At 42.8% G+C, this 25,291-nt stretch overlaps 1 protein-coding gene across 2 annotated transcripts in view; it reads left to right on the forward strand.

Moving 5' to 3' along the window:
- Positions 1-656: 656 nt before the first annotated feature.
- The window catches only part of KDR (kinase insert domain receptor), a 41,977-nt gene continuing 17,342 nt past the window's right edge, over positions 657-25,291 (forward strand). For both annotated transcript variants that reach the window (XM_084627454.1, XM_084627453.1), the window contains exons 1-18: positions 657-888; positions 4,153-4,243; positions 4,881-5,077; positions 7,138-7,262; positions 7,577-7,745; positions 9,416-9,555; positions 10,392-10,563; positions 12,450-12,561; positions 12,657-12,820; positions 14,085-14,241; positions 15,836-15,959; positions 16,477-16,585; positions 18,372-18,716; positions 19,638-19,784; positions 20,230-20,361; positions 23,071-23,177; positions 23,573-23,708; positions 24,101-24,205. In XM_084627454.1, the coding sequence (XP_084483580.1) occupies positions 831-888; positions 4,153-4,243; positions 4,881-5,077; positions 7,138-7,262; positions 7,577-7,745; positions 9,416-9,555; positions 10,392-10,563; positions 12,450-12,561; positions 12,657-12,820; positions 14,085-14,241; positions 15,836-15,959; positions 16,477-16,585; positions 18,372-18,716; positions 19,638-19,784; positions 20,230-20,361; positions 23,071-23,177; positions 23,573-23,708; positions 24,101-24,205 (2,590 nt within the window). In that variant the 5' untranslated portion in view covers positions 657-830. The remainder of the gene's footprint in view (positions 889-4,152; positions 4,244-4,880; positions 5,078-7,137; positions 7,263-7,576; positions 7,746-9,415; positions 9,556-10,391; positions 10,564-12,449; positions 12,562-12,656; positions 12,821-14,084; positions 14,242-15,835; positions 15,960-16,476; positions 16,586-18,371; positions 18,717-19,637; positions 19,785-20,229; positions 20,362-23,070; positions 23,178-23,572; positions 23,709-24,100; positions 24,206-25,291) is intronic.

The raw sequence follows: 25,291 nt of genomic DNA on the forward strand, positions 1-25,291 counted from the left end.
GCAAGGCTTATTAAAGACAACCATCCCATTCCTGTCAATGGTATGGTTGTCTGAGTAAAAAGAACTTGATTTGGTCAATAGTGAGAATGGGAAATAGTTTCATCTGGCTGGAAATATCACAGTCCTGGTACAGTTAATTAAAACATCAGGGATGTACTAGACACACCAAGGAAATACTGAAATTATACCAGATCCAAGAGCATACATACTGCCATGTACAGTCAGTAGTGAAATAGCGGGACACCTGAACCATAAGAATACACATACATCTAACTATACATATATTGGGGCCACCCGCTAAATGTGCTGGATCTCCTTTGTGAAGTTTTTGATTTAAAGAATCTGCAGGATCAGCCAAGTGCTTTAAGAGGCCAGTGTATCACTCCCAGTTTGAAGGCAGAGGAGGTGAGACTGGGAGGTGAGGTCACCCATATAAAAGGCCATCTGAGTGTTACAAGCGGGGAGCGAAGGGCAGGACAGGGGTGCTGCCTTGGGCTTGTCACAAGCGGAAAGGACTGCATGGGACTGAGCGGACACGTGGGCCACAGGTCCCCTGCGGAGGCGGAGCCGGGGAACGGGAGGGGTGGCACCGCAGGAGTCTGACTCCTCCCCCGGCACAAAGTAGAGGCGCTGCGGGCGGGCGGCTGCGATGCTTGGCAAAGCCCCCAGGTCGCACGGAGCGCTCGTTCCCGCACCCAGGGCGCAGCGGAGGCTCGTCCCAGCCGCAGCCCCGCCTGCGGGGCCAGGATTACCGCCCGCCCGCCGCTTGGCGGAGAAGGCAGCAGCCGGAGCCCGTGTGCGGGCGTGGGGACCCCCCTCCCAGAGCTGCGATGGAGCGCAGGGTGGTGTTGGCGCTGCTGCTGTGGCTGGGGACCCGGCCGGCTCCAGGTAAGGGGCGCTGGGCTGCAGCAGCCGGGGCGCACGGGGAGCTCCCGTGGCGGCTCGGGGCACCTCCCGCTGGGGCCAGTGGAGCGCAGATGCTGGGACACGAGGCTGAGCAGCCGCGCCTGGAACTACCTGAGCCCCGGGGCAGCTGCTCTGATGGGGGCAGGGCGAGGGCCATCCCCGGAGCCCCCCAGGGTGCGATGGGAGGTTTGTCCCTGCCCCCAAAGCGAGCAGGCTGGGACGAGCCATACGCCTTACTGTCCGGACATAGGGGCCGGGGCAGGGGAGAATAAACCCACGGCGAAATCCTGCCCCTCTTGAAGTCAATGGGAGTTTTGCCCTTGACTTCAGTAAGGCAAAGATTTCACCGTGTGTCCATGGACTGTGTTTGCCGGTGGCCTGGGGACGATCCTCAGCTGGGGTGAATTGTGATAGGCAAGTCAAGGAAGCTATCACCATTTACAGCTCCAGGTGAGGATCTGCCCCAGAGCTATTTTTGTTGTTAAAGGTGTTAGCCTTGGCCATGCCCTCCTCCTTCCCCTGAGGTCTCCAGAGGAAGGCTGTTCCTTATCACAGTTCAGGTGCTGCAAAGGCCAGGACATCCTGACTGGTCCCTCCTCGCACCAGAGAGTAGGCAGGTGCACAGGCTGTTGCTTTACAAGGAGAATTTGGAGAGACCACGGAGTCTGATTAGCATGTCCTGCGTGGGAGCCATAATATGACCCCTGAATCTTTTCCAGAAGATACACGAAGGGAGGGACAGTTCTGCCAAACTTTCCCATGCCCAAAGCAAATCTTAATGAAAGGAAAGAAACAAGAGAGAAAAAAAGGAGTTTCCTTCTATCTGCAGAGAGTTAACAATAATCTGTGCAAGACACAATGCAACCTACCCCTGCCTCTACAGCCTCAACAAGGCTAACTCCAGTGGCTGGAAACATCACCTGTTCACTGTACCACTGGATGGGGAATAAGTGATACTAAATCCTTTAAATTCAGCATGATACGCTAGTGCTATTCTCTGTCCTGTTAGTGAGGTTACAGAAACTGAGAATAAGCCAAGTAAAAACAATCATACTGAGGTTAATATATTAGCAGAAATTGCATCTTAAATATATAGGGATGACTTTAACAGTTATTATAATAATGCCTATGTTTGGAGCAAAAATAAATATTTATAGTATGGATATGAATTTCATATTAGACACTTGGATGTTTAGACAATAAATAATGCTATTTTATTGATCCTAGTGTTTGTACATCATGGGTTTTTAAAATGCATTAATAAGTTATCAATGCATTTTCTTTTGGAATAGCCTCCTTAGAGATATGCATAAGAGCAATTGTATTCAATAGCATAATGTTACACATGGAAGAAAATAATCTAGCCAGAGGTTGGTCACAGTTTGATTGAAGCGGAACATTCTTGACTAAAAGGAACTTATCTTTGGCTTAGTTTTTAGGTCTAACTAAGAAACACTTAATGAGGAAAAAAAATCTCAATTGTAGTGCAGACCATATTCTGCTCATTTAATTGTACCCAAGTCTCTTTGAAGGCACTGGGAGCTATAGGCATGCAGATGGGAGCAGGATTTGGTCCAGGGATAATTTAATTCTGTTTACTTGATAGTTAGATTAGATAAATCATGATTTGCAATGCCTATGATCGAGGGTAAGCTGTATAGTAGACGTTGATTTGATTTTCCGTCCTAATTCAAGTTTTTACATTAGTGATGGCTTTCTAGAGTAAAGTGCAACAGAAATCAATTATCGGATTTCTAACCTACTTTTTTTAACCTACTGCCAATAAAGAATCTCCCTAGGAAGGGTTTGATAAAAATATAATGAAATCCTGACAAAATATTGAAGCCCCTAGCTCTAGGGTGACTTTACTGTCATTGATAACAGCTCTATTACCATTCATCTGAGCTGTCTCTCAAGATAATTCACTTGGGTCCTTCCCATACCTGGCGTCATGCTGCTTTATAATCATGGACTTGAATGGTATCAGAAGCGTTGAAATGAGGAAAGAAGGGTATAGAAGAAATTCCTGTTTGTAATGAAGAAATAATTCTTGCATTTTAAAACATGTTCCTCTTGTTAGATGGGCCTGTCTGCTAGGTATAGAAACATTTGTTTAATTTTAGCACTGAGAGATTGCACTATTCATAGCTGTTTTGATGGCTGGCAAACGTAAAGGGGCCTAATTCTTTACTGCATTACACTTATGTAACTTCACTAAAGATATTGCACTTACACTGGCATAAAACTGGTGTAACACAATGGAGAATCAGACTCAGTATCACATCCTCAGACTTTACAATTACTGTATTAGCTACATTTAGTTATGAAGACTAGTCAGTTTCTTCCAGACAGTTAAAAGATTAAAGAGATGTGTCCGGTATGCTCGTACCATCGCTGTTCATTTTCTTGTGTAAGTTCACTCACTGACTCCTTGTACATACGTATTTGCATCAGTTCTTCTGTTGTACAAGTGCTCCGCATTGTCTGGCCAAGGTAATGTTTCAGAACTTACTCAGATCTCTGTACTCATCCTTTACTGACGCAGAACTCCCAAAGGGGGTGAGTATAGTAATAAATGCTGAAAACATCTCTGTGTTCTTTGAAAGATTGTGCAGACTGCCTTACTGGACAGTTACGTCAGAACAAATATTGGAAACGATCTTGCAAGCTTTAACTGACATGAGTATTCTCACTGAATGCAATGGAACCAATCACACAAGTAAGGTTTGATAGGAACAGGTTTTCTTAGGGTTTCAGGCAACGAAGGAACCACATTAGAAAATATGATAAAGGAAAATAAGATTGGGTCAGATGACCTTGAGTTTATGATGCAAAATATGCAAAATAACTCTTAGCAGAATTCGTTAATCAGCAGCCTTGGCAAATTTATTATTCAATTTATTATAAGACCTTTCCCAAGGGAGTGAGATCATCAGATGAAGGTTCACTTTATTTCAATGTCCCATATCCTCTTGTTAGACCTTGAAGTTGGTAATGCAAAACAACAGGAACTCCACCCGAGCTTTATGAATTGCAGAACTATTCTGCTAGCTCATGACCATCTGCCCATTCTTCCTGTTATGACAGAGCTCTTGAACTTCTGGGATGTGTGGAAAGCAGTAGAACAGCTTAAACATGAAGCAAATAGGTCAACTTAAAAGATGCTATATATACATTTAGACAGTGCTTTTCTGATTGAATCTGATATGTTTTTGGCACATTAATTTATTGATTTTATTTTTGCAGGCTTGTTTATTTCTCTGGATCAACCAAGTCTTAGCATCCAAAAAGATATCCTAACAATAACTGCAAATGATACTCTAAATATTACTTGCAGGTAAGGGCAACTTTGGCCTGCATTATGACGATGACAATGATTTATTAGTTTAATTTTGATATAGAGGTGGACCCTTCCTTCTACTTCCTCTTTTCTTGTCCCCCTATCCCCTTCTCCACTGCAGGCCTTGGGCTGAGTATTAGAGGGTTACATCATGAGGAGATTAAAGAACAAAACAAAAGCTATTGGCTAATCAGGGGATGTTCTCAAGAGTCTAGTGTGTCAAGTGTGTTAAGTTAGCCCCTGGGTAGCCCTAGCCACTCCCCTCTGTGGGAAAGATGGGGTGCAAGCAGCAGGGATTGGGGAGAGTACTCTGGAACACAGTGGAGTTTGCTGGGGGCAAAGCAGAGCCCTTGTCACCTCGATTGCCCCCTTTTTGGAGTCTTTGTGTGGCTTAGATTCATCACCTCTTAATACTCAAATGAAGAAACTTTCTCGTAGCCGTGCGGAATTGAGCATCTCACACTCATTTATCAGATTTTGCATGTTTCTTAATGTTAAATAATTAAGTTTGTCTAATAGCTATTTGTCCTGAAGTTAAAATGGACCATTTGAGAACAAGTAGGACTGAGTTTTCCTGACATGGCAATAGCAAGCCCCATTTGCTCTAATACCTCTCCCTCCTTTGTTTTGCTAGTGGTCAAAGAGCATTGGAGTGGCTGTTGCCTAACAATCAGAGCAGTTCTGAGAAACATGTTGCAGTGACGGACTGCAGGCATGGCCCCTATTGTAAGATGCTCACTCTTACAAAAGTAATAGGGAATGACACTGGGGACTACAAGTGCTTTTACAGAGACACCCAGGCAACTACAAGCATTTATGTCTATGTTCAAGGTAGGTGGTTACAAGATTCATATGCGATTCCTACCTATCAATAAGATTAAAAAGAAACAATGGTGTAACAGGCATTTCAAAAAGCTTTGTTCTGAAGTAATGTTCATTGGATTGCCCACAGAAAAACCTATTTGACAAAGCATAAGCCTCAAGATCAACAGTTGTAAGCTGGAGACTGTCAGCTTAAGAGGAAAGCAGTTACCAGTCCACTTTTCCCCAAGGTTTTAAGGAAAACAAGAAGATAAATATACATCCATTCTATAGGTGCTAGATACTGCAGTCTCTCCTTTCATTGAACTCCAACTGAAGTTTATGGCCATTCCATGTTAGTAAAAAACTGGGGAAATTGTCCCTTTAAGTACTGATAAGTGGTTAAAGTAGATTGAAACGAGAGGGAACGTTCCTCTCATCATAACAGTCAAGGAAGTGGGGGAGATCAGACTTCTTTCATGAGACTTCTAGCATTTCCCATTTGATCAAGCTACAAATTTTACATAGCATAATGGCATCTCATGGTTTTTCAATCCTTCCATTTCCAGCCAAAATGTGGAAACACAATGTGTGTGCAAAAATATATACAAAAAGCCAGCCAAACGTATTTGACTCTCAAAAAACGTATTTGACTCTTTTGGTTTTGAGTGAAGGTGCAGCTCCGTTTGTACTTTACATTATCCTTATTAGTTCTATGCAGGTCATATCACACAGATACATCTGCCTACACCATATAAATTTGTGTGGGTGGAGCAGTAAACAGAACAATGCAGCAGCAGAAACTTAGCATATATTTTAGCTGTGATGGTAGGAACATTTTTCGAAAGTAAACTATGAGATCTTTGATCACAGCTTTTCTTCTCAGTGGCAGCTTTTGGAGATATTTTTCAGGTACAGTACAGATGATCACCTTAAGTTGTAAGTGAGGCATTTGCACCACATAAAAGATTACTTCATGCTGAGCTTGGCCTCCTGTCTTTTAGCTTCCAAAGGTTTACATGCCTGCAGCACTTCCTCCTGTCCTGCTGACCAGGCTGGCTTTACAATTAAAATTGGGACCAATTTCCTGATATTGGAATTCTTGGCCTTGTGAAATTGACATTCTGAATGCAAATTTTTGTGTGGAATTACTACATGTCAATATGCTAGTTACCATAAATAGAAAAGTCTCTGTTCCCATAATTAAAAAAATCTATATGTGCAGCAATTATCCTAATTTACTTCCCCAGATCCTAGCCCACACATCAGTACTGGGATCTGATCTGTTTGAATGGAGAACTACTGTAGACTTCAGTAGGAGTTTCACACATGGGAGGATTACAGGGTATCTTTACATAGCACTCACATTTGTATTATCTAACAGGACAATGTTCAGATCAAGTCTGAAATTTGGTCTACCTTACAGCTGTTGAACTCTGATGGGGAAATCCAGATAGACTTCAAGAACTAAGTTTTCAGAACTCATTCTCTGAGTTGCACCCATTTAGATAGCTGCACACACAGAACGGCATTAGACTAAGCCCCTGACTATTTTCACTGTTGATTATCTGGCATCAATTATCTGTGCACGCTTGCATGCACAGGTTTGTTACTACAATTTATGGTCAGATTTCTGAAAAATTGGTTGTGAATATATAGGTTTGTTTATAAAGCCATTTATTTATTGTTGAGAATTTTAAAAAGAATAGCTATTATTTTAGGGGTTATGAAGCACTTAGCTACTTATAACTAATATTGGGATCCGTTTCTATAGTCCTTACGCAGGCATTAGTCACCTTGACTTAAATTGGAGTTTTGACTGAGTAAAGATGTCAGGGTCAGGCTCCCAGAATGGTGTTGACACCATTAATGTGTATTTGGGCATGATGGTACTGTAAAAAGAGGAGGAGTTACACTTAATAGTGATGTCAATTTCATCTCCATTCACAAACAAGAAAAGTACAAATGTTTGCCAACTAGAAAAGGACACCATAGATAGGAAATGAAAGAAAAATAAGAGGGAAAAAATAGCATGTTGTGTCCTTTCAAACAAAGAGATTATAACAAATGCAAATCAAATATTCTTTTAGATTACAGATCTCCATTTGTGACTTCAGTTAGTGACCAACTTGATGTTATATACATTACTGGGAACAAAACAGTGGTGATTCCATGTCTTGGATCCATATCAAATCTCAATGTATCACTTTATGCGGTAAGAAAAAAGCCAAATATTTCATTTCTTATCTCTAGAATTAGCAAAATGTCATAAATACAGTGGATTAAAATAAATATCTTAAAAAGAGCTTCTTATCTTTGGAAATTACAAAACTTACAAACAGAATGGGAATGCTACAACTATACTAACAAATTATACTTCTTGTGTAAAGATCAGTTGATTGCAGTGAGAATGTGGCCTGAGTCAGGATGCCAAGTCTGGATCCATAATGTTGTAGTAAATATTAGACTTACAATATGAATTTGTTTAGTTTTGGAATTTTACTGCATGTTTTATTGATCTTTTAACAGAGGTATCCAGAAAAGTTATTTGTTCCTGATGGTAAATCAATCTCATGGGATAATAAAAAAGGCTTCACTATTCCCAGTAACCTGATCAGCTATGCAGGCATGGTCTTCTGCGAAGCTAAAATAGATGATGAAAGTTACCAGTCTGTGATGTACATAGTTGTGGTTGTAGGTAAGCCAAAGATTACTCTCCATGGTCATTGTTTTAGGCAGTGCTATTTTGCTTAGTGTAACATATTGAGCAATTACATTTGATTGGACTGTAGATCAGGAATACTGAAAATGCAATTAACACAAAATGCGTGTTTTAATATGTATTGCTTTGAAAAAAAACACCACCTGAATTTAAAGGGAAAATGTTATTGTATTCTGTTTTGGGTAGATCACCAACATCTGTGGGGAAGGGGGGATAGTCCAGAGGTTTGAGCATTGGCCTGCTAAACCCAAAGTTGTGTGTTCACTCCTTGAGGGGGCCATTTAGGGATCTGGGGCAAAAATTGGGAATGGTCCTGCTTTAAGCAGGGGGTTGGACTAGGTGACCTCTTGAGGTCCTTTCGAACCCTGATATTCTATGTGCTTGGGATTTTATCTGCCCCGCCTTGATGCTACTTTTTTCAGCCATGCAGGGTTTTATTTTTCCTAAACTCCCTCTCTTTTGTAATGAATGTCAGCATAGAGTGAAGGACCTTGAAAACAGGCACCCCAAAGTATCATTAGCAGCTCAGGGAAGAAGAGAGGGTTCCAGCTTGCTGTGAGGAGAAACAGGGAACCACGTCACACTAGAAATGCAAAACCTGGCCTGCCCCCAAGAAATTCTTGTTTCCCTGCACGCTAATGCCCTGGGCTTACCTGGGATGAATACAGCTCTGACACATTGAAGTTACCTGCTCCTCCAAGGGCAACATGAGGACTCCTCGTAGGCCCCCACCCATGACCTCCTCTTGGACTGTTGAGCACACTCCTACCTCCAGGGTTGGAAGAGGCCAATCCCACACCTCCTGAGCCTCATTGTGACACTGTGGCCTTGGCGAGGTAGGATCAGCACATTCTCATCTAGACTCAGAGATTCCCAAAGAGAGGAAGAGGAAAAATAGGGATAATTCACCACGCCATCTCACCACCCCAGCAGTTTCCCCACAATTCATCATCCTCTTCCTGGTTTTGAGTCATTTGGGATTTTTGGATATGTTTTGCCATATTTTACATTTTTTATTACAGGCTTTATGCCTTGGACAGTTTTGCTAATGTCAAATTGTTGGTGGTAAAGTTCCAAGCACATCACCAGACGCCCACTTTTGGTCTATCATAATATTTGGGGAGTGGGGTTTGTTTCCATGCTGTTGTGAATTTTGTGGTTCACCATTGAGATTCTCCTCTGTGTGCTCTCTAACATTGTAAGGGACCAAGAAACCCTTTCATAAGAGTTGAGGATGCTTAGCAGGTCCCAGGATCTGGTCCAACATCTCTCTCTGAGTCCATCTTAGAAGTATTGATGTCTCACCCTGTCAGCTTCTTTTATCTTACTGTGTCTGACCATAAGGAAGCTTCTGGCAAATGGCCTCACAGTAGCCCGCTCACTCTGCATGTGCTAAAATCTGAAAGTAGACTGTACGTGCCTGAGCCCCATTGTTTGTCAGTACAACTTTTGGACATCCTCACCCTTTTCATTTCCACTTTTTGAATTTGGGTGTATGCCCATCTTCCCAGTGCACTTAAGCTTCTGGGATTTCTGCTGTGTGGGTGTAACTCCTAAGGGAGTCAGTAAATGCCATTGGGAAAGCGGCATCCTTACGTCACTCCACAGAATGTTTTTTCAAACTCTGTTCCTTTTGCTTCTTCCAGGATACAGAATTTATGACTTAACTATGAACCCTCATCACCAAATAGAGCTGGCAGCAGGGGAGAAACTGGTTCTAAACTGTACTGTGAGGACGGAGCCGAATGTTGGAATTGATTTCAAATGGGACTACCCTTCTGTTAAGGTAAAACAATCATTTCCTAATACTGTGCCCTAGAGCCCTGAAAGAAGCAGCCTCTTGCTAGAAACACAAAAGGATGCGTCTGTGTTTTAGCTTCCATGGTTATTTTAGCTTCCAAAGACACAATAAAAGTTTGGCTTAACCACTTACCCACTCCTCTGTAAATATTAACAAACCAGCTGATGATATATGCTCTGGTGGGTGGCACCGAGTGGCACAGCTGCAGCCTGCCAGCCCCAGAGCTGCAGCTGCTTCGGAGGCTGGGGGGGGAAGCAGCGTGGCCAGAAGCGGAGAGACTCTGGCCCCGCCTCTTCCCTTCTGGCTCTGCTGGCTGTGCTGCCTCTCCTTGCCCCCTCTGTTGCGGGGAGGGGCTGTGTCCCACCTCTCCCCCTCTCTATACCCGTTCATAAGCCGACCCCCTTCTCTGATACTTCCCTTCTTTACTAAAAAAATTCAGCTTATGAACGAGTATATATGGTATATAGCATGGATTACAGTTCTGGGGGGCCCTGGGCCAGAGCAAGTAGGGGACCCTCCCCACCCCTTCCACCTGCACCCCAACCCTCACTGCTCCTGTAAGGGAGCAGGGTTGGGGCACAGGGGCTTCCCCGCTCTGCCTGAGGAGTGGGATTGAGCTGTGGGGGCTTCTCCCACTCCCCAGAAGGCATGCCAGGCGGAGTGGGTTGGGGTATAGGGGTGTCCATTTTTCCGGGGCCCCCCAGTTGGCCAGGGCCCTTGGGCATGGACCCCATTGGCCCAGTGACTTATCTGCCACTGGTGTGGAGGGTCGGGGGAAGAGCTGGAATGAACTGCTTCTGAGAGCTTTTACTCTGTTGCAGGGAAAACGTGCTTCAGTCAGAGACTTAAAAACATCATCAGGGAATGAGCCGAAGAAGTTCGTAAGCACTCTTACCATAGACCATGTGTCCTTAAATGATAGAGGCCGATACAACTGCACAGCATTCAGTGGCCTTATGACTAAGAAAAACAGCACGTATGTCATTGTCCATGGTATGGAATTCTCTGATTTAATTCTGGATATTTATAGGCGGGGATTGTTGGGATGCAAAATGCATAAGTTGAAAGCAATTAGCTGCACAGTATGTCAATCAAAACGTTTGCCATATAAACACTCTGCTCTGAACTGTCAGCCCCAGTGTTTCCATTGCTTCTAGTTGTTTTCAGTAGCATTGTTATAGCTCAGAGTTTTTCTATTTTCATGTTAAAGGGTTTCTCTTAGGACCTGATATGTGAGTGTCACTGAAAGCTGTTACGTAGTCTAGAAAAAACTCAGAATGGCTGGCGGTCCCTCTATTTAGTCTCTTCCTATGTGGTACTGTGACGTTGAAACTGTATATTTCAGGTCAGATTCTGCCACTCTTCCTCATACTGAATAGCACCTGACTCCACAGGTAGTTCCACTGAGTCCATTGTGGCTACCTGCAGAGAAAGGTGTTACTTGCATGAGTAAGGGTGACAAAATCCAGCCCTGGGCTTTTTGCATTCCGAAAATTGGATTCAGCTTTACTTTTGGTCATAAGGAAATGACTCAGAGGAAATGACTCTGGCCAAATCCTATCCTTCCTCAGTCCTCAATCAGGCAAAACTCCATTGACTGCAAAAAGCTGAGTTTGTGGAATGAGTGAGAAAGAACTGCAGGATTTGGTCCAATATTAACTCGTGCAGCAGCACGGCTAGTTACGGATGTACTATATGTCTTACACTGGAGCAGTAAGGCTGACTTGAAGTTGTGATTAAGTCTGATTCTCACCTTCAGCATTTTGATTTTTTCAATTCAAACTGACCATAGTCCATTCTTCTGCCAGGACAAGAAACAGTCCTCCTTTCTCTATCACAGCTGTATCAGATATTAAACAGATTCTCTCTTTGATCTTAGCCAAAAGGCCAATCATGCTGTTGGGCTGATTACAGTTTTGCTTTCTGTGGTTGCAGAAAAGTAGTGTAAATCCTTTCAGAGTTGTGGGATTTTTTGGGTTGCAGATAGCTAGCTTCAATCTCTGCCCCATTATGTAACTGTATCATGTGCCGTTTTGAATACGGTTGTGTGCTGAAATGGAAAAATTGAGCCCTTTTTGTCTGATTGTGTAAGTGGAAACCTTGGAGAGGTTTAAATGCGATATTGTGTTACCCAACACATACATTACAGGGCTTAGTTTGCATTGCTTGTTTTGTTCCACAGCAACAGCGGCTAGGGAGGGCAGAGCATTGGGACTGAGAGTTGCTGTGTGGGTCTGAGAGCAGACTCTTGCCTCTATTGCTGTCGAGAGTCCCCTGGTAGCTGAATTATTCCACTTTTCTGTGCAAAGGGTGAAGAAGAAGGCATGGCCTAGGGAGAGGGGCTGCATACCCCTGTGTGGCACACAGGCAGGTTGGGGCTGGAGGATCCACTGCTATGTACGTTGTCCTGTCCTGCCCTTCCCACACAGGAGTGCTCTATTGCTTCACTGCCTCAGAACCCCTCTGAAGCCTTGGGAGGATTCCCTCCTCCCCTTTGCCCTGAAGGATCTCCCTAGTGCTCAACCCCAGTAGTTATGCTGGGCCCTGGGCAGAGGATTTACCTCATGGATTGTAATACTGCAAGAGCGTGTGCTGGTATATGTTTCAGAGTAGCAGCCGTGTTAGTCTGTATTCACAATTTATTTGAGCATAAGCTTTCGTAAGCTACAGCTCACTTCATCAGATGCAAATAAATTGGTTAGTCTCTAAGGTGCCACAAGTACTCCTTTTCTTTTTGCTGGTACATGGACCACTTTGTCATTTACATCTGCTGTCTTTCATCTCCAATTAAACACTAAACCAAATGGGAGACAGTTTACATTTCTGGCAATATGGAAAGGAAATGTGTTGTTTCAAGCCCATCAATTAATTTCTTGCAGAAAAACCTTTTATCCTTTTGGACAGAATGGGGTCTGTGGTGGAGACAAGGGTAGGAGACCAAGTCAAAATCCCTGTGAGATTTACAGGCTATCCTCCACCAGAAGCAAAATGGTAAGAGTCAGAATATGATGCCTTTAAAACAGATTGTGGCATTATATGTCAAGCTGACTCGCTGAAGTATTCAAGTTACCATGTATTTTCTTTAGGTATAAAAATGGAAAAGCCATCAGCACAAATCATACCATTAAACTTGGTTACACATTAACAATTACTGAGGCAAGTGAAAAGGATGCTGGGAATTATACCATTGTACTTACAAACCCCATTAACAAGGAGCAACAGAGACACACATTTGACCTGGTTGTGAATGGTAAGTGAGGTATAAACAGTGCCTTTTCCTTTTTTGGTGTATATGTGTGTGTATAGAGTACTAACCCTTCCTGAATTAAAATTCCCTGACAGAAAGAGCTGTTAGGTGTCCTGTCTCTTAGAGCCCTATGTTTCCCTTGATCTGTGTACTATCCAGATTTAAATTGGCAAAAAAATACTAAGGAGGTGATACAAAACCACCAAGTAAGGGCATGCAGAAAAGAAGTTCCACCTCAAACCTTGCCCAGATGTTGCTTCAACAGGATAGGGATAGCTCAGTGATTTGAGCATTGGCCTGCTAAACCCAGGGTTGAGAGCTCAATCCTCGAGGGGGCCATTTAGGGATCTGGGGCAAAAATTGGGGATTGGTCCTGCTTTGAGCAGTGGGTTGGACTAGATGACCTCCTGAGGTGCCTTCCAACCCTGATATTCTATGATTCACTGAATCTGTCTCCAGCTGGATCCTCATGCTGTATTTTACAATTCAGGAGGTTTCAGGTTTTCCTTGTTATTGGATAAAAGGATTTTTGTTTTTTATTTTCTGTGTATTCTTTCTTTGCCTCTGTGTCTTGCTCTTTTCCTGTCCTCTGTGCTCTCTCCTGCTGCTTTTGTATCATGAGTCTTCCCCATCATCCTCATCTGCCTCGCCCATCCTTCCTGCTACTGTCAGCTCTGTTCTGGCCTCCCCTTCCTGCCCCCCACCACCATTCCCCTCTCCCCGGCACCCCTCCTCCACACTGCTCCGCAGGAAACATACTTGTCTAGATGCTTCCAAAATAGTAGGTCTTCAAAAGAGCAGCTCTTCTAAGTACAGTGGGGTTGAGATGGGGGCACAGTGGGAAATGGAGGCCAGACACCTAATGCTGGAAGTAATATAAATTTCTTGGCTGGGGTGGTGATGGAAGGGAAGGGCTGTCTGAAGGGTAATTTGTAAGGGGTAGCTGTAAGTAAGCAACGGAAGGATTGCTTAACATTCGGTTTGTATTGAAGCTACTCTGGTGCACTTCTTCCTTGATTCTTTTGCTCCCTGCTGAGGTCAGTGGGAGTTGTGGGCCCTCAGCACCGTGCGGGAGGCTCTCAGAATCACACAGGCTCAGACCCTGGAAGGCATATGGGAGTCATGGTGAGAGAGAAGCCCCTGTGAAAGAGACTTTGTACGTTTCAGAACAAACTGTGTTCTTGTTAACAAGAGACAATGGCACAAGGCAAAGACTGTCGCTCCTTTATCATGGTCTGTGCATGTAACATGCTGGTTTTTCCTACAGTTCCACCTCAGATTGGGGAGAATGCTTTGTTGGCTCCTGTTGATTCCTACAAGTATGCGACTACTCAAGTCCTAACCTGCACAGTCTACGCTATTCCGGCCCCAGTCAATATCCAGTGGTACTGGCAGTTAGAGGAACAGTGTACTTTCCGCCCTAAGTAAGTAAAACATGATTTGCCAGTTAATCTGCACCACTTCATTTCTGTAACTATTCAGATTTTTTTAAAGTGGTATAGGCTCTTTCCAAAAAATAAAAATGCACAAAATCAAACACTAAGCAGCCAACCCGTCGGTTAGCACTTTGATAGTGCAAAAGGGTTATAAATCCAATTTAACTTGGAGATTCCTCAATGTAAGGGGACTCCCTGGGTGGTGTCGAGTCAGGTTAGTGGCTTTATATCACCCCTCTTGCAGCCCTGCATAGATGGTGTGATCAAGGGAAAGGAAGAATGGCTGGAGCCATTTCAGTGCTTTGATTATCTCCCCTGCTCCCGCTGCACTGAAACAGCCCCTTTGGGCCATTGGCAGCTGGACATGGGTAACTTCTGCTCTAACATCTCTGGGATTGGCAAGCCACAGATGAGGTGTAAAGCCACCTTTCCTTGCACTGATGCAGCTCAACCAGACTGGCGAATGAGTGGCATTTTTTACCCTGATTTTTGTCAGGTGTAAATGACTAAATGAGGTGTCAGGCACTTGAGAACCACACTCAGTAACTGTTGTTGCTGGACAGTGTTTGCAGACAAAATTCCCATTTTCCTTCCATTTAAGTCAAGCTTCTACTTATTACAGCAAATAGGCCCAAACTGCCCTCAGGTTGTCAAAAATAGTCAAAATGAGCTAGATGTAGAGACTGCCAGACTTGGGGTCTGGTGGTCTGTTGCACGGAGTGAATTCTACAGGCCAGGGCTACCCACTGGTGAAACTCTACCACTGTTGTTTCTTGTGTTTGATGCTTTTTTGGCTGGTATCTTGCCTCCTTGCTGGATTCCAAACAAGTCTGTGGGCCCCATCAGTCAAACCTTGTTGGGCAGCAGCAAGTACAAAAACACAATACAACACACAGGAAATTTGCTGCTTACCCGACTTGCAGTTCTTTGTGTTTTTTCTTACACCAATCAGCTGCTGAATACGATGCTGCTTGTTATCTATGTAAAAGCGTATCTCAAAGGAACTACACTGATTGATGGTAGCCAATGATAGAGAGAGCTCCTGACCAAGATACATGCAGCTTCCCTTATCTGGGCTGAGCACAAGGCCAGACTTCCTTTAAAAAAAAAAAAAAAAAAGCATTCTGCTTTCCTGTTGTTTATAAAATGACTTCCACTAGCTTCTTTTGGTGCCTGGTCACTTCCTACACAAGGGCCACTGTCTAAAGAAATTCTTTTAAGGAGTCCAGTGATTTCTATGTCTCTCTGTCTTCTTCTGAATGAAATCAACTTGAATTGTCAATTTATGACTGGAGGTTTGTTCCCAAAATAGCTGCTTCCCTCCACATATCCTGATTGGGCTGACCTACGCAGATTAATTAGGCTATTTACCTCTAGGCCTGGGAATTCCTATTTTTATGAAGGACAAAGGTCTTGGAAAGCTGTAGAGTACAATTACATAGAAAAGTTTTCAGGAACATTCCCCAGTTTTATAAGATGGCCATTGTTCCATCTCTGATATTTTTTCTAAACTGAACAAAAATGGTCTCTTGAAGGTCGAGATTTTCCTTACCTAAAATGTATCTCTCTGTCTATCTCTCAGTCAAGTTGGTTTGGGAATCAATCCTTATGCATGTAAGAAATGGAAAGACATCACAGACAGAAAGGGCGGAAATCGGATTGAAAGAATTAAAAATCAGTTTGTTGCTATTGCTGGGAAAATGAAGGTGAGCTAATGTTCGTTTGTCTTAGTTAGGAATGGCCAGCTTTGAGAGTTCTGTTCAGCATTTCATGTATTTGTGAACTTTATATCAACTGTGTTTAACTGTAACAGAGAAAGGCCTGGAGATTAAGCAGCAGAAAAATCTGGGAACATATTGCTAATTTTAGTATAACACAGTTTAAAAATACATATATAGAAATCTACATATAGATGGTTGTTAAAAGGGGGGGGGGGAAATTGTTCTCCTTAACCTCTGAGGATTGGACAAAAAGCAATGAGCTTAAATTGCAGCAAGGGAGGTTTAGGTTGGACATTAGGAAAAACTTTAATATCACATAAACCTCCAGTATGACCTGGGTACCAGAAACACCATTGATTTGTATTGTAAAGGAATGTACAGTTGTATGGATAGCTACATGGCAATGCACCCATGTATTTTATTTTAACCATTTTATGGTTTGACTCATTTAAGCCCTTTGGCACTAATGTGGTATGAAATTGCTTGGTTTGTTCTCTTGTAGACCGTAAGCACCCTTGTGATTCAAGCAGCAAATGTGTCAGCTTTATACAGATGCGTGGCTACTAACAAAGCTGGAGTGGGTGAGAGGGTTATCTCCTTTCATGTTACCAGTAAGTATAGCTTGTTGATTGCATAGCTGCGTTAAATTAGTCTCATTCCCCCTGCTTCATTGGTGATACCAGCTTCAACACATCATTTGTCTGATTCAAACCCCTCATGATGACCCATCTCTGTTGTGATGCCTACGAAATATGGTCCTTACTCAACATTGAAATAAATATCTAACTTTAAGCATGACAAGGTGGGTGAGGTAATATCTTTTATTGGCTCAACTTCTGTTGGTAAGAGAGACAAGCTTTCGAGTTTACACAGAGCTCAAAAGCATGTCTCTTTCACCAACAGAAGTTGATCCAATAAAATATATTACCTCACCGAACTCATCTCTCTAATATCCTGGGACCAATATGGCTACAACAACACTGCAAATAATTGTAAGTATGTGAGCAGTTCCATTAAAGTCAATGGAGTTACAGTAGCATGAAACTGGTATAAAGTGAGATGCAAATCAGGATCTTTGATTGCAATGTTGGTTAGGCATTTACAGCTATAAAGACCTATAAACAAGAGAAAAATTAAATAGTGTTATGAAATGAACAGAATCCATACAGTCAGTTGCACACATACAAAATGGGAAATGACTGCCTAGGAAGGAGTGCTGCGGAAAGGGATCTGGAGGTCATAGTGGATCACAAGCTAAATATGAGTCAACAGTGTAACACTGTTGCAAAAAAAGCGAACATCATTCTGGGATGTATTAGCAGGAGTATTGTAAGCAAGACAGAAGAAGTAATTCTTCCTCTCTACTCCACGCTGACTAGGCCTCAACTGGAGTACTGTGTCCAATTCTAGGTGTCACATTTCAGGAAAGATGTGGTCAAATTGGAGAAAGTCCAGAAAAGAGAAACAAAAATGATTAAAGGTCTAGAAAACATGACCTATGAGGGAAGATTGAAAAAATTGGGTTTGTGTAGTCTGGTAAAGAGACAACTGAGAGGGGACATGATAACAGTTTTCAAGTACATAAAAGGTTGTTACAGGGAGGAGGGAGAAAAATTGTTCTTCTTAACCCCTGAGGATAAGACAAGAAGCAACGGGCTTAAATTGCAGCAAGGGAGGTTTAGGTTGGACATTAGGAAAAACTTCCTAACTGTCAGAATGGTTAAGCACTGGAGTAAGTTGCCTAGGGAGGTTGTGGAATCTCCATCATTGGGGATTTTTAAGAGCAGGTTGGACAAACACCTGTCAGGGGTGGTCTAGATAATACTTAGTCCTGCCTTGAGTTCAGGGGACTGGACTAGATGACCTCTCAAGGTCCCTTCCAGTTCTATGATTCTATAAAAACTAAGATCAAAATTTTCAAAATTGGGTGACTTCCATGAGAGCATCTAGCTTCTCAGGACCTTGGAAAATCAGACGACATATTTATGTGCCTAAATATGGATTTAAGAGCCTAGCTTTAGGCATTCATTTTTGAAAATCTTGGTCTAAATGATATTTTTAATCCAGTCACAAAAATTGACAGTTAATGCTGAGGATAGTGCAAGGTTGCATAGGATAATTCTAATAATTACATAGACCTTCCTTGGACTTTGCTTGTTTGTGATTTTTGTTTGTTTGTTTGTTAACGTGAATGATGGGCCTGATTCTCTAGTGCCTTGTGAAGTCATTTATGCCTGGGCAAAGTGAGTGTAAAACAAGGTGCAAAGAACTGGAGAGTCAAGCCCAATAAGTCTGTGAATGCAGATTTTCAAAATGGCTTTTTCTAATCAATATAAAGGAAAAGAACTTTATAAATATAACAAATGCATTATTTAATGAGCTTTTTTTAATTTGCAGGGGGTCTTGAAATTAACCTTCAACCTAGAAACCAACCCACCGAAAAGGATAACATGTCCTTGCAGTGCACTGCGGACAAATTCACCTTTGAAAACCTGACCTGGTATAAACTGAGTCCTCGCACCTCGCCGAGGCCCCTTGGGGGGTTGCCAATGCCTGTGTGCAAGAACCCAGATGACCTTTTGAAGCTGAATGCCACAGTTTCTAATAGCAATGGTGAAAATGTTACCTTAGAGCTCATCCTCCGTAACATTTCTCTTCGAGATCGAGGGGATTATGTTTGCATAGCCCAGGACAAAAAGACTAAAACGCAACACTGTCTTGTCAAGCACCTCACTGTTCAAGGTATGAACCCACTTACATATACCAAAGTAGATGGTTATATGCACAGGCTGTGTATAGCCAGAAACGAAGATACTGCAGTTGTAGAAATCCTCAAGTGCTGTAGGACCTAGTGCGTTACCAATTTAAAGGTGTGCTCACTTGTAGAAGGGATTTAAGCAGTTGCTAATAATGAGACTGCCTTTAACGTGTCAAGTGCATGAGGTCAAGTCCAGGCAGAAGGTATCTGCTGTGCTGATGAACTCGCCAGGCACACTTAGTATTCCGTTATTATGGAACAGCAATGGAAGGATGGAAAAGCAGGGAATTGTGCTGTGCAAGCAAATGAAGTCTCTTTATTGATGCGCACAAACAGTGGCACAAATTGATAACTGTGTGGTTTTGCCTTGCAAAACACCGACATCTATGATCTGTTTATACTTGTGACTTAAGGTGTGACTGAACCTTTGGGTTTGCAACTGTGGTCATGCTTTAAAATTGTTATAAAAGCGAGGCGGCATTTCAGCAAAAACAATGCCGGTGGCTGGCTTTGGATGCATAGAGGTCTTGCAGTCCTGGCTTGGCAACTTAGGCCTTGATACAGGAAAGTACTTAAACACATGCTTATGGGCAGTCCTGAATACAGATGCTTTCCTGAATCTGAGCCTCAAGCACCATCAATATCACCCTTCTTGTAGATGGAGACCAGACTCATGTAAAAGACAAAGGACTTCTCCTTATAATGTTTTCTTAGTTATTGTCCTTGTCTTGTGTATCAGGGAAGATTAAATACGATCTCTCCATGAACACCATGATTGGTGCCACTACAGTAAGGCCATGGGACTACATTAGTGACTCAAACTTGTAAAGTAGCAGCGAGTGCTAAGGCATCACAAAAATGATTGTACTTGGAAACTCTCAATAACTTTATTTTCATGCAAACAGAGCCTGTGGCCCCCACATTGGTAGAGAGCCTTGAGAATCAAACAGCAAACCTTGGTGAAACCATAGAAGTATCATGCCCAGCAAATGGAATTCCTCCTCCACACATCACATGGTTTAAAAGCAATGAAACCCTTGTTGAAGACTCAGGTGAGGAACTGCTCCTTCAGTATGACTTATTTCACCTGTCGTGTGTTTTACAAAGGACTCCCCATTGATTTTAATGCAGAGTTCAAGTGCGGAGTGGGGGCAGAATGTGGCCCTGTTTATTTTATACACTGTGTGAGGGTTTCAGAGTAGCAGCCATGTCAGTCTGTATTCACAAAAAGAAAAGGAGGACTTGTGGCACCTTAGAGACTAACAAATTTATTTGAGCATGAGCTTTCGTGAGCTACAGCATCCGATGAAGTGAGCTGTAGCTCGCGAAAGCTTATGCTCAAATAAATTTGTTAGTCTCTAAGGTGCCACAAGTCCTCCTTTTCTTTGTGTGAGGGTTGTGTACGCCAAAAAAAAAAAAAAAATTGCAACTATTGAATTCTTAACAACAGCCAAAGCCAACGCAAATAGCAGTATTAAGAAAAAATCCTTTTTTCAGGTATTGTTTTGAAAGATGGGAACAGAACTCTAACCATACGCAGGGTAAGGAAAGAAGATGGAGGTCTCTACACTTGCCTTGCCTGCAATGTCCTCGGATGCAAAAAAGCTGTAACTTTCTTTGCAGTAGAAGGTCAGTACAGATTTGCTTCTCTTATTTATTTGTGCTTGAAATGATAACTGCTAAAAAGGAAGCCTATGCATCATGTCTTGGTCACAGTTTTGAAAACGTACTAGCAGTGCTTTTGCTGAAAGTTTCCTTATGCCAAAGTGGATCAGATTTATTTATTGATAAGGCTCCTAATCAAGCTCGAAGTGGGTGAGGGCACACCACGCTGGCAACCCAGTGATTTTGGTTTTTGAGGCAGATATCTTGGTCTCCAGAATCACACCTTTCATTATGAAATCACAGCTGGCCATTATGGTGGCAGAAAAAAACCTGAAAACATAGAGTGAGTGCAAATCAATACAATAATACCTGCATCTGAGTCTGCAGAGAGCCTGGCACACCTCAGTGGGTATTAATGAGGATACTTAACAATGCTGATAACAATGCTCAACAATCACTGCTGTCAAGACATCTAAGAAAGGGGAGGAAAGGAGGAAGGATCACGCACAATCTCCAGTGAATGGTGTCCCATTTTGGTGGCATGAGTGGATGGCACTTGCTGGTACCCTCTCACATCCCCTCCCTCATGGGTGACCAGATGTCCCGATTTTATAGGGACAGTCCCGATATTTGGGGCTTTTTCTTATATAGGTGCCATATTTTACTCCCATCCCGATTTTTCACACTTACTATCTGGTCACTCTACCTCCCCCTACCTGTCCTGTGGAGATAAAAGGCCAAAAGGAAAGAGAATAGCTTTGAGGGCCTCCAAGCCTCACCAATGGGATTTCAATGTATAGAGTTCAGAGGCCATCCAAGTTTCACATCCATCCAGCATTCACTACTTTGATGGTGGGTATGTGGCCAGGCAGCTTCCTCCCTGACTCTAGTGGCTGCTGTTCCTCCCTCTACCAGAGGTTGTCTGCAGACTCATTGTAGCGGTTACACTTGGGTCATGTTTTCAAACTCATCTATGCAACCATTAGGGCTGAAAACACCCATGAGGCAAGCATGTGGAGGGAGCTTGGGAGAGAACCACTGTTTCTCTCCTCCCCAGTCTAGAACCCTGGTTCATAATCTTTGGCTCAGCAAAGCCCTTAATCATGTGCTTACCTTTAGGCATTTACATAAGTTGCAATGAAGTCAACGGGACATAACCATATGCTTAAAGTTACGTACATGTTTACATGCTTTGCCAAATAGGTATGGACTAAAATGTGCTTAAAACGTAAGCATGCATGTGAGTTCTTTGCTGAATCAGGGCCTAACTGTTGGGCTTAGTGCCTAGATTGAAGCTACTTCTCATGGTAAGCACTACACTCTGGCAGTTAGTGTTTGTTCCATTACCATCAGGCCAAATCTGACTACATGGTGTGAAAATTAAACCCTAACAAGTGGTCAAACTATTTTGCGACAAAACCAAACTGCTCTTTGCCTTCCACCAACAGTAAGGACGCTGCCAATTAAAAGCATTGATCAGGAGCTCCTTGCTTTAGTTATTAGTATGTTACCTTTATATGTTTAAGAAAATAGTCACTAAATACTTCAGGAATCTCTGTCTCATAAATCAGGGCGATCAGCCACTCTGTTATCCTGAGCTAGTGAAAGTTATCGCCTGTTGTTTTTGAGTTCTCATTAGGTTATGGAGTTGATCTACTTGGGCAACATATTTTTGTTGGGTGCAAATTATCTGTAAATAACCCTAATGTAAATACTTGCTCTCAGCTGGTCCAATAAATGTGATTGTTCAGGGTATGATCAGGCAAGTCTGTGAAAACTGGAAACACATTTATGACATTGTTTCATGTGAAGAAAGTCATGATGCAGCTCATCATGGGCAACATAATGGAAAAACCCCAGTGTGCTATTGTGTGGGAGAACCTATATGATGCCAGGGCTGAAATGTACAGGAACACACTTTGAGAAATGGGGGTGGGACAGAAAGTAATTCCTCTGATGCTTGTTATCAAATGTTCAAGTGGTACCATGCTTAAACCTGGAATAAGGATTCTGATTCATGGATATATTGTCTCAGGACCACAAGAATGGCAAACAGTCCATATTTTCATATCCCAGTTTAAGAAGTTAAAGAAATGATAGAGATGTTGTTTCATAATACAGAGGATCATTCTTGCAACATCTTATTTCCTACATAGCATAATCACTTTTTTCTGTGCATGAGAAAAACTTATTCATTTTTGGGTGCTCAACATTCATCTAGCTTTTGTGTTTTCAAAAATAGCAATTTCCTTTAAAATCTAAGATTTCACCTTTTATTTCTTAATTGCTAAGGGCCAAACGCTTCCCTCGATTATGCACATTCAGCCTCACCAAAACAAGGCTGTCTTCAACCATGCAAGGGTGTAACTAAGGGCAAAATTTGGCCATAAGAGTCTGACTAATCCTTGCTGCCATTTCATTGTGCACTAATTTGTAGGAATCAGAAAGCTTATGAGAAAACAATGCATCAAATCCTGTGCTGACCTATCTCATGCAAAATTCCATTCCTCATTGTCTTGAGTGGGGTTTCACAATGTGTAATTCAGTGTGGAACTTGGCCCAATATTCCAACCTATAAGAAACAAGCGTTGCCTTAGTTGGCTTGCTACATGTGGCACTTTTAAAATGAACCTTTGGAACAAGGAACTCTATGCAGTCCTTTAACTGATGACCTAAACCAATAAGCTTTCAGCTATCAATGCTTTCAGCTATCGTTCATTTGTTTCTCCCCAGGCGCCGAAGAGAAAATGAACCTGGAGCTCATTATCCTGGTTGGGACTGCAGTGATTGCCATGTTCTTCTGGTTGCTTCTTGTAATCATTCTCCGGACCGTTAAACGGGTAACGAAACCATTCTTTTACTGTCCCACCAGCATTGGTCTTGCATGACAAATGAAAACTGACTACGGCTCTTTTGTGTTGTTCCTTTCCATTGTTCTTAAACCAACAGGCGCATTATTTCTCTCAGTACCATAACATTCCTGCCTGGAATTGAGGGCGCAGAAATTTGGTTTTAATTGACCAGGCATTCGGAGGAAAAAATGCTTGAACTGCTTTTGATTATTAAAAGTGCAAGGATCTGTGTTCATATTCATAATGATGTAGTTGGAGGAAACTACGGACTTGCATTTCTGTGAAATTTTAAAACCCAGAGGAGGGAGAAGTTAGTACATGTGACTGCCTCATTCCAGCCAGCACGTACCATTTTTGTGACTAGAACTGATATTGTTTTCCAGGCCAGTGGAGGGGAACTAAAGACTGGCTACTTGTCAATCATCATGGATCCTGATGAAGTCCCTATGGATGAGCAGTGTGAACGTCTCCCCTATGATGCCAGCAAGTGGGAGTTTCCCAGAGACAGGCTAAAGCTAGGTGTGCTTTCACTATTTTGGATGGGGGCTGAGGAAAGAATACACTGCACAGGGAGCCTGCGGAGGAATTCTGGCTGGCACACACAGAATTGCCCCTGGAACTACATCACACTCTGATAGGATGCAGTGGGTGTTCCCTTTGTGATGGCTCAGTCCTTTGGGCCAGTGCAGGAGATGGCTGGACCATGGCTTCTCCTAACCGCATCCTGAAGGAAAAGCTAGCTTGGTCTAGTTATTGTGTTTCCTGACCCCACTTTCACACCTATATAGGCGCAGCCCACCGTGTGCCAAACCATCATTTCCAACATGGGGGTTGATTTGGTTAATGATTGGCCTAGCTTTTGTCCACTGCTTTGACAATAAGTCTAAATCTGTTCATCTTCTCATTACCAGGTAAACCCCTTGGGCGTGGAGCATTTGGCCAAGTCATAGAAGCAGATGCATTTGGAATTGACAAAACTGCTACCTGCAAAACTGTTGCAGTAAAAATGCTGAAAGGTAAAAATGAAGACTAAAAGCATCCTAAAAAGACATCATGTCCTAGGAGGGTTTAGTTAACAATTGCTGTGAGAATAATGTAACTTATGTCTAACTGTAAGGAGGTTGCTCGTTAGAGCTTCTTTACTATCACTTTATAGATCTACTCAGGTGCAGAAGTTAAATGTGCTCCTACAAGTAATCCTACACAAGTGTGATTTCTGCAGTGTTTACCTCCATACTGTACCTACAGTGTGAGCTTTCTTTCAAACCCTAAACAATGACTTAGCTGTTATCTGGGGCGGAGAAACTATTCAGCTAGCTTACTCCTTGGCTGATTTTAAAGAGCTCTTCAATATTATTGTCAGTGATGTGGATGTTTTGACATTAAATACAAAGCTGAGCTCCCAGAATCATTCCTCCTTCCCAGGACTCTGGAACCCAGAGAAGCCATTCCAGGTTTCACACTGAGACCAGTGAATAATGGGAGAGGACTTTGGGAGTTTTGTCAGTGCTGCGTGAGTAGTCACACAATACAGGCACTGCGAATAAAGCTAATTGTTTATGTGCCATGCTGTCAAGTCTCCTGGTATAAGGACATAACATTAATGAGATAGGTCCCCCAGCAAATTAAGAGAGGACCCCCCCCACCCACCTACATAAGTTCCTGGCGTTCACCAAATCTGCCGAATGCTGCTCTGTGCCCCTCCCACTAATATATTGGCTGCTGCTGCCTCCTCTGCATGTTCAAAATGCTGGCAAATCATCCAGTGGCTGTTCTCTTTGATTGGGTGAGAGGCTGTGCAGCCCCCTACCCTGCCCCGCCTCCTCCCTTTCACGGGCCAACCTAGTGCCACAGGACAAGTGGTAGTCCCTGGCACTCAGACACCAATGGGGTAATGGTTATACCTCTGGTAACTGAAAACTCAACAGACTCTGCTTAAAATGTTGCATAGAGCAAAGAAGATTCCATGCAGTAATACACTGATTGTCTCTCCAGTCTGACATTTTACCTTTTAGGGTGACCAGATGTCCCGATTTTTTAGGGACAGTCCCGATTTTTGGGTCTTTTCCTTATATAGGCTCCTATTACTCTCCACCCTCATC

This window comes from Lepidochelys olivacea (assembly GCF_965140295.1).
Source record: "Lepidochelys olivacea isolate rLepOli2 genome assembly, chromosome: 4".
In the NCBI taxonomy this organism is placed as follows: Eukaryota; Metazoa; Chordata; order Testudines; family Cheloniidae; genus Lepidochelys; species Lepidochelys olivacea.